The sequence below is a fragment of the Corylus avellana genome, chromosome ca7 (assembly GCF_901000735.1).
Source record: "Corylus avellana chromosome ca7, CavTom2PMs-1.0".
In the NCBI taxonomy this organism is placed as follows: domain Eukaryota; kingdom Viridiplantae; phylum Streptophyta; class Magnoliopsida; order Fagales; family Betulaceae; genus Corylus; species Corylus avellana.
The window spans coordinates 18,755,554-18,765,330 of NC_081547.1; the positions used below are offsets into that span (position 1 = coordinate 18,755,554).

General features: G+C 35.7%; 1 protein-coding gene across 2 annotated transcripts in view; it reads right to left on the reverse strand.

Moving 5' to 3' along the window:
• Positions 1-9,060, reverse strand: part of LOC132188463 (regulator of telomere elongation helicase 1 homolog) — a 26,574-nt gene extending 17,514 nt beyond the window's left edge. The window contains exons 1-15 of one of the 2 annotated variants that reach the window (XM_059602917.1): positions 9,007-9,060; positions 8,271-8,465; positions 7,501-7,726; positions 6,039-6,295; positions 5,591-5,739; positions 4,724-4,805; positions 4,356-4,503; positions 3,777-3,933; positions 3,202-3,485; positions 3,016-3,061; positions 2,567-2,708; positions 2,337-2,491; positions 903-994; positions 723-821; positions 551-619 (exon numbers count right to left, since the gene is read on the reverse strand). In XM_059602917.1, coding sequence (XP_059458900.1) covers positions 551-619; positions 723-821; positions 903-994; positions 2,337-2,491; positions 2,567-2,708; positions 3,016-3,061; positions 3,202-3,485; positions 3,777-3,933; positions 4,356-4,503; positions 4,724-4,805; positions 5,591-5,739; positions 6,039-6,295; positions 7,501-7,602 — 1,782 coding nt within the window. In that variant the 5' untranslated portion in view covers positions 7,603-7,726; positions 8,271-8,465; positions 9,007-9,060. The remainder of the gene's footprint in view (positions 1-550; positions 620-722; positions 822-902; positions 995-2,336; positions 2,492-2,566; positions 2,709-3,015; positions 3,062-3,201; positions 3,486-3,776; positions 3,934-4,355; positions 4,504-4,723; positions 4,806-5,590; positions 5,740-6,038; positions 6,296-7,500; positions 7,727-8,270; positions 8,466-9,006) is intronic. The other variant, XM_059602918.1, reaches the window with a different exon arrangement.
• Positions 9,061-9,777: the final 717 nt, after the last annotated feature.

The window sequence follows — 9,777 nt, forward strand, 5'->3', positions numbered from 1 at the left end:
TGAGGAGTCTATGATCATCTTATGCTTCACTATGAAGTGGCAAGAAATTTATGGATTTCGATTTTCTATCTATTTGGTGTAGAGTGGGTCATGGCTAGAAGGGTGATAGAATTGTTGATTAGTTGGAGAGGTCAGGAGGGACACCGTAACATTTTATTAGTCTTGTACCTCTGTGTATAACATGGACCATTTGAAGAGAGAGAAACGCAATGAGCATTGAACATTGTGAGACTTCGGTGGGATCTTAAGACCGCTTTGTTCAAATCTCTTTATACTTGGATAGCATCATATAATAGTCAGCACTTTTCTAGTTTTTTTTTTTTTAATTTTTGGATTTTTCTTCTTTTTCTCCCTAATAGAGGGTCTCTCTTGTATATTTTGTGTACTTGGGGTTGCACCCCTCCAGCTTTCTAATGAGATTGAATTACTTATTAAAAAATATATACATACAAAGCAAATCTCTTTGAATCTTACCAGTCAACATAAAGTTTCAAAAGTCTGCTAGAATATAACAGAAGTTTTTTTCTTAAAAACTGGGATAAAGACATACCTTACCCCGACAAACAGCAAAAAATACTGCACCAGAAGCTGAGGTGTCCTTCAGTGTAGCCATATAGTCCTGCCCAAAAACCAAAGCAGATGGATTACCTTAGGACTGAAAAGAGGAGTCCACGTATAAAGCTGGGACAAAGCTAAGCCAATATATAGGTCATGTTAGTTACCTCAATTGACGTAGCAAACAGTGAAGATTGTCTAGGTTCTACCACAGGTTTCTTATGTTTGCAGATTCTTTCCCATATAGTTGTTGAATTTGCATGGCTCTACAAAAAATTGAACATACATTGTCAGGAGATAGAAGCAAACAGTTTCACGCCTTCACTAATTGTGTTCGAAGCCCCTACCATATTCTTCCAGCACCCGATGCATTGGTCCAAAATGTAGTAAGATGGAAAAAACACAAGCAGCCCATCAGGTACAATTCGAGCAAAGTTGACTGGAACACAAAAGTTCAAGAATTACAACTTTCACTCAATAGACTAACAACAATTATCAGGCCACTATTTGGACACCCTTCATATTCTGAAAAAGGAAGATACTTCAGTTTAAAATTCAGTACAACGCCTTGAGTTTTTTACAATAAATCACCTGTGCACGACAGAAGTTGTAATAGGTTCTAATACTAAATATGATGCATGACTTCACGAAACTCAGCAGTAGATTAAATATCCTGATAGGTTCTTGATGGTTTCTTCGATGGGATTTGATGTTAAAGGATTTTAGGAATAGTTTGGTTGGGAAAGGTTGAATCATGATGAAATTTGTGTGCTGTTCGGTATTTGAAACAGAGATTGAAAAATTGAATAAGAATAAAAATTAACCGTAGACAATCACACCAAGGTTTCCCGAGCAATAACACCTAGGAGAGAGAAGGCAATCACACCCTCAAAGTTTTGAGAAAGCTGCTGGAATGTTATTCAATCATACTGTGAATTTTGACAGATTACATAAAGGCCTTTCTTTAGGCTAATGCTAATCATTTCCCCAGGAAGATTGTCACCTAAAACACATATATAAGTAATTAAAAGAACTTCTACACCAAATAGGAAACTACGAAAACAAAATAAAAAAGGACTACAAAACTTAAAAGCAATTATAAAATTCATTTAAAACTGAACCAGCAACTTTCTAATTAAAAGAAACATTCAAGACAGACTTATTAGTAACTAAAACAACCTCAAAGGTTGCCAATTAGGCCACAGATCAAAACTAGTCCACAACATAAGAATCTTTTGGAATTCAATCTTGTTTTTTCTCAATTGGACCAGTTGCATTTTTAGGGAAGAAAATTATGTCACCCTCCAGAATATAGGAACATGAAATTCTTTGCGTGTTCTATTCTACTTTCTCCAAATCCCCAACTTCTTCACATTCTCTTTTCACCTCTGTCTCTCACTCTGCTTAATCTAGCAAGCCAGAAGATTAACCTAGCTCGTGTATCCAACTGTCCACTACCTTCCTCTTCAAGTTATAGCAAGCACCAAGTACTAAAACCTCACTACACTGCCAATAAATTATTCATACAACAACTGGAAGTGATCAACATTCCAATAGCTATTTAACATACATACCACAAGATGTGTTCGATGAATGTAAAATCCCACCTCTTAGTCAATGACTATGAATTCTAAAATTGCCCTTCATTGAAATAACAAGATTGAACTGTAAACCAAGAAATGCTATTTTGACAGCAAGAGGGGATTCAAAGAAAGAATCATAACAACAAAAATATCTTTAACCTTATCAAAATCAGCACTAGCAGTGGTTATGTTTCATACCAATAGCATTTCCAAGCTCTTGCTTGTATTCTATACATTCACGGGTCCGGTAAGAGGAATTGAAAGAGTAACCAGAAGGACCAGTTGGTACAACTCCAGCCCATATCTGACTTGGGTTGATGACATGAGGATTTTCCAACCGAACAGGAAATTCTCTGAGTAGAATAACAATCTCTATTTAGAAACTGTGAAAGTCATGACATGACCTAATTGGTAAAACAGTCACTTACAATTTCAGCTCCTGTGCAAATGAAGCCATGGGAGATAATGTGCCAGATGTCAATATAACTGAGCCCACACCCAACCTGGGGAACGCTTCCAGGGCTATTCCAGGGTTGAAACACCACCAGCTGAGTGTCCTCGATACCTTACCTGCAGAATCAAAATATATAAGATGTGTAAATTACACTATAATAGGATGATATATGTTCTTTTTTTCCTTTTCCAGAGCACGGGATATGTCCAATCACCACTATTGGACATATGTTTCACCTACTCATCTGTAAATTTTAAATGACACCTGGGAATATTAAATTTAAAAATTTGACCGTGCAAATAAGATATTATGGATCCCAAAGCCAAAAAAGAAAAGATCGGATCATGATGGAAAAAGATATAATATTATACAAGAAATAAAACAAGATCTATCCCAAAACATCAGCAAATATCTCCAGATTACCTTTTAAGCCATCTGCAGCACTTGCTTCAACTTCCTGCACATGAACCTAAAATGAACCAAAAAGTTTCAATTCAGATACCTAGTTAACACAATAAAGATAAGATACAGAAACAACACCCACTTCAAAGCAACAAGCCAAACAAGATTTGCAATCGAGCTCTTACTGTATTCCTACAATTCACTTACACGATAGAAGTTTGCATGAGCATTGCCCTTATCTCTGAAAATTATATTAAGAATGTCACGAATGCTTTCCAGCCTGCAAACAGTGCGAGCCGCCTTGTGCTGGCTATCTTCCTCAAGAAGCACAGCAGCATCATCAATTATATTAATGAGCTTAGAGGCAGTTTCATGGGTGATATTTAGATCAGCAAGTAATTCATATATGTAAGGCCCAGGCCTAGTAAATCCCAGTTCCTTGGTCTGGATAGGGACTTCAGCAATCTGTTTCTCAAGCTTCAAAAGAAGAGCTGCAAGATATGTATTATTAGCACAAAAGAAACATGACTATGTAAAGTACAATAAAGATGAACACCAGAGCATCCAGCAAAATGACTGAAAAAAAATTATAATGCAAGCCTAGCTTAAACTGCATAAAACAATGAAACCCTCACTACCAAGTACAAACAGGATTATTAGATCGGCCAAGTTGTCTCGATAATATTACCATAATAGTGACAATATGCACTATGATACTATTGATCAAAAAGAAATGTTGAGGAATATTGATTACTTGATGAATATCTATAAATCAAGTTTACCTCTAAGGATAGCAAAACTATCTGGATTCCGTGATTTGTCATTTGCTTCTTCCCTCCTTGCCGTAGAAAGTTCAATACAATTTTTTGCTTCAGAAATGCAAGCATTTAGAAGCCAAGAAGGCAAGTCAAAAGAGGCTGCATCTGCGCATAAGCTTTCCTGCATTATATTTATATTACTTAGGCAGCTAATCTCATCTAATACATGCTGTAAGTTACTAACTCTGCATGAATTGTGGGCTTCAGTCTTTGGGTATTTTGGGTTCTTTCTTTTGTTTACCATTTGGTTGTGGTTATTAGTTGGGTTTTTTGGGTTGGGTATTCTTGGGTTTTGTCTTTGGGTTTAAATTGGGCTACCTATGTATACTTTCTTGTGTACTTAGAGGCACATTGTACTTTTTTTGATATATACAATTTACTTACCAAAAAAAATATCAACAAAATTTTTGTTTTCAAGAACCAATAAGATTTTAAGAGTGTATGGACAGAAGAGAGAACATTCAAAAACCATCATATATAATTTCAAAGTTCAACAGCGAACTAGAATTTCCTTTGTCACAAACGTCAATCCGCTCCTCTTACCAAATTGTGAGCTTCATCAAATATGAGTATGCTGTTGTTCCAATCAAGGCTTAAAAATTTTCTATATCCCCGGTCAATAAGATAGTTATAAGGTGCAAATAATATATCAGCAGTCTTGTGGAGCTCTCTTGATACATAATAAGGACACCTACAAGAAAGAAGTAGCAACTAAATAGGGGGGCAAAATCCATATAATTGACATTATTTTATTAGAAAGTTACACCCACACCCAATGAATCTTGAACCCATAACTAAGTTCTTATAACCAACTATGATAATTTCTTCAATAAAAAAGAAAAAAGTATTTAGAAAGTAAAATGTGTATTAACATTTTAGTGGACAGAACGAACACTACTAAAAGAACCTACGGTCCAAATCTTCTTCCGACATTGACCAAATCCTCGATGTCAATAGGCTCATCTCCTAGATGAGGATTTTTCTTCATGTAGTCTACAATAGAAGTATGGAGCATGGAAGTTAGATTTGTTTGAAATGCTTATTGCATCAAAACATCAAAAAGAAAGATAATCAACAAATAGAGATTAGTTGGACAAATGTTCAGCAAGACTCATATTAGTTGGACAAAAACATCAGTAAAAACCTATTATATGATACCTTAAGAGATAATTTGGTGCGTTTAAAAAACAAATGAGTTCCACCCATGTATACTGATGTCATCAGAAATACAAATAATGGAGTGGTAATTAGTTTCAAAACTAGAGGAAGAATCACAAGCAAGTTTTCAATTAGGTAACATCAACGACCAGCATTAAGTATTAATCTCAGTAAATTGTTTATGGATGAACTTACTAGATCTTCCTAAGATGAGGCCTTGTGGTGCATTATATGTGTAAATACAACATATCTTTTTTACATTTTACTCACAAAATTACTAGATCTTCTCAAGATGAAACATCTTGTTAGTCAACAAACCCGATTGGGACTGAACACTAAATTTGAACTATGGAGATATAGTATGCAATATAAGGATGTAAGATAACCCAAACGTTATTGGCCATATTTCCAATGAATAATTTTTCTTTAAAAGTACAACTTGCCAAGTAACCCATAATTTTAGGAGCAGGACTCTCTTTTTTCTTCTTTCCCCCTACATGATATGACTTGGTTTTATATATCTCTCATTGTTGAGGTAATAGACCTCGCTGTTAAATTCCCTTACTTTAGTCTTTATGGACACGTGGACAAATACATGCTCAAGGGTAAAACAGAATTACCTGCAACACGAGAATAATGAACACAATTACGCTTTTCACGCTTTCTGCACAGCAAATGGCAGGCATTTGTTTGTGCTTTTCCACGAAGTAAACTCACTTCATCATGAATGCACAACTGCTCTCGAGATCCTAATACCACCATTTTTGGCCTGCATATATCAAATATTAGCCAGTAAACGCACGTCATAATGAATGCACAATTGCTATTGATATCCTAATACTACCATTTTGGGCCTCCATAAATCAGATATTAGCAAGTTCAGGTAACAAATGTTGAAAATCACCTAAACCAGTAATAACACAAGCTCTAACCTTGAAAGGATGATTTATTAATCATCAACAGGTGTCACAGAGTGCAAGCAATAGGTCTAGAGGAAAAACATCTGTGGTCTTTCCAAAATCCAAAATCTTTACTGAAAAAGAGGTCAACCCGTAAATCAACACTGACCTGTAACTGGTTCTCTTTAATTCTTGAATTACTTGCCGGATCTGGCTGTGAGTGCGCGAAGTATAAATTATGGTGGGAAGATTAGAACGCACAGACTGTGACAGTGAAACATCTGATTCACTCCCTTCATTTTGACTGCTCCTTACACTCGTACCAGTCGAGAAACCTCCCAAGCTCTTCCTCCAAGCCAGCGTGGCACAGAGAAGACACAATGTTTTCCCAGTTCCAGTAGGGCTCTCCAACAGTGCATTGCATCTCTGCCACATCATAATTGTGTACAAGCACATTGGATGTTCGGCAAATAAAAAGCGATGTTAACATCAACAATGACAAGAAATGATGACAATGCTGTATTATTAGTCTTGACAAAATTCATATATATATATATATTTTTTTATAAGTAATAAGTATATGATCAAAACGTACAGAGGGGCGCAACCCATGTATACAAGAGGTATAAAAGGTAACCCCTATTAACTAGAAAAATATTTACAAAGCTCTAAGAAATCAGAAAATGTGGACTCATACGAGTTCAACCAAGTCCCGCTCCAAGAAAACAAAGTATGTAACGCCAACTTCCTCAACTCAATCATGCCGCTCTCCTTATCCTCAAAGCTGCGTGCATTCCATTCACGCCATAAACACCACATCACACATAATGGGACGAGCCTCCACATATGCAAAGCATGCCTATTACCCAATTGACCCTTCCAAATTTCGAAGATATCACTCACCTTTCGCGGCATAGCCCAACTCACTCCAAAGAGTTGAAACAAAACACTCCACACCTCATTTGCAACCTCACAATGTAGGAATAGATGGTCAATGAGCATATGCTGTGAGTGAAACTATCCAGCTCATAGAGTGATAAAACACCAGACATTTCCAGAGAAGATTCAGGAAACCATTGGGATAGTTAAACCCAGTTGTTCGACGACAAGTAGATTCAGGAATTTCCAGAGTATACGAAATCTAAATTCAAATGCCTCATATCCTATCCCAAAGTATGTATCAAATGCACCAAATAGAGCAATATCGTTCTATCAATACACCAAGCAACACCAGCTCAAATGGTACTTCCTCCCTTCGTAGCAAGGTGGAGGGTGACGATGTGGTTTCATATCCCACCAGTGTGTGTGTGACTTACCAACAAATTATCTATTATATATGTATATATATATATACACACACACACACCAAACAACCACCTCCTTACCAATTAATACCAATTTAGTCCAAATATATGCTTTCAAGATTCTTAATCACAACCACATTATATAAAAATGCCAACTTGTATGTGAGAAAGCACAAAGCGAGTCTTCCCTAGCTTAAAAATAAGAAATTTCAATTTCTTCTTCAGAAAACAATCCTGCATTTAAAAAATCCTTCCAAATTGCTATTACAAAACACAGATTGTAAACAGATATTTTGGGTCAAAATGATCACGTTTTGGAAGGCTTACTTCTTGGAGAGATTGAATGACTTTTTCCATGTAAACGAGCTGGCAATCGTAGGCCTCGAATGGGAAGTCTACATTGATGCCCCTGATGTTGTACGCCGGCATTTCTTAACTTTCTCTTCGACTCCGACAAAATCAAGAAATTTTCCCGAAAAAATAAGGCGTTGGGTTTGGACGCAAACCCTACACCCTAAGTAGCTCAGAACTTGTAAATAGTGTATGTGTTTTCCTGCCAGATTTGTGGTACAGAGGAAAGGCAAAAATAGAACACGTCAATTGAATAGGAAAAAAAAAAAAAAAAAGTTAGTCGACTCTCTATGCAAATAAAATATTCATTTTTAGTGAAATTTTGATGAGAAACAAATAAATATACAAAGGCACAGAATTAAAATTTTAGGTTTGATAGTAAAACTAAAAAAATATACAAATTTTGGAGGTAACAATTTGGTTTTAAAAGAGTTACATGGGTATTAAAAAAAAAAAAAAAAAGTTGGGGAAGATATATAAACGATTACAGTTAGTGATTAGTGTCTTTTACCGCAACCACCATCTTAGACGGTTAATAAATTTTAATAATTATAACTACACCACCTTAGACGGTTACCAGTTATTGAAACTCAAAACCGCATTACATATTAATGTATTTTGGTGTTTTGGGCCTAACTTCGGCCTATTTAAAATGGCTAATGCAAAATTATATTAATCAAGTGAATTATTGGGGTAATGAAAGTGAAAGAATACTTATAAGATTTATGAGAAACTAATTTGCATACTGGTGTCCAAGCATGAATCACCAATAATTCTTAATTTCATGCGTGTCCGAACTGGTCATTGGTGTGTCCGGACAGGTTGGACAGAAAGTTACATGTCCCCTTCCTGATTGATACGAATTGACAAGTGTCTTATGTTCCCTTCATGTTCTACCAGATCGCCCCGTCAACCCAATCAAACGACAAGCGTCTTATGTTCTAATAAAAATTAAAAAATTAAAAATAAAATTCAGAAAAAATTAAAAATCATTAAAAATAATTAAAAAAATAAACTAAAAATTTTATTAAAAACAAAAAATTAGGGTTCAATGGGGTAGCCGTCACCCCATTTTGGCCATTGGGGTGGCTCAACCAGCGTCAAGGTCGGTGGTAGTTGTTTGAAACTTTTTTCTTTCACTGGAGGAGGGTTGACTGTTCTTGGGGGAGGAGCAGAGCTTGGTTTCTCATTGGAGCCAAAGAGGTAGCCAAAGGAACTTTGCCCGGAGCCAAAGCTCCCACTTCTGCTCATGCTTAATTCTAAGACAATAACCCAGAGAGAAAACCCAAATCCAGTCGTACCACACACAGACAACAAAGTACCAAATCTCAGAGATTTCTCTCTCGGTCTCGTCTGGTTAAGGAAACGAAATGGAAAGGGTATGGATTTGGAAGAAGGGGAAACAGAGGGGAAACAGGGGAGGGTACTTTCTGGTCCAACGAAATACATTTAACATAAAAAAGAGAGTGAAGAGAAGGTTACCTTGATCGAATGAGATAGAGAGTGACGGAGAAGACAACTTCGTTGGAGGCTTGTAGTGGTGGAGTGGCTTAACACAATTTTTATTTTTATTTTAAGTTTTATTTTTTTTAATTTTTTTTTTTAAAAAAAAAAAATTATTTATTTTTTTATTTAAACGTAGTACACGTGTCATTGTTTAAAAAAAATTATTTATTTTTTTATTTGAACGTAGTACACCTGTCAATGTTTAAAAAATAATTATTTATTTTTTTATTTGAACGTAATACACGTGTCATTGTTTGATTAAGCTAACTTGGTGATCCATTAGTTTTTTAGACGAAATGGTGATAGAGATAACAATTCCGTTTTTATTGATAACATGGGTATCATCTATCATACAAATTGAAATGTGAGAAAAAATAAAGCCGTTAACACCCAATTACTAGAAAAAGCATTTAAGGCAAAGGTTTATATACAAAAAAACAAAAATTAAAATAAAACAATTAAAAAAAAAAGGAGAGAGAAACTAAAATAATCTAAACCTAAAACTTAAAACAAAAGTTTATATACAAAATAAATAATAATAATAATAAAAAGTGGCGATCACTAAGCCATTCTCTTTGGCCAAACCGCCCCTAGACCAACAGAATGTTGGTGGCTCGACCACCCATGGCCATGGGATAAATGGGTGGTTCGGTACCCCATACCGACCGAATGAGGGTAGCCAAGCCACCCCATGTCCAAATCGAGAGGGCCGAACCACCCTCAACAATTTTTTTTTCTTTTTTTTTT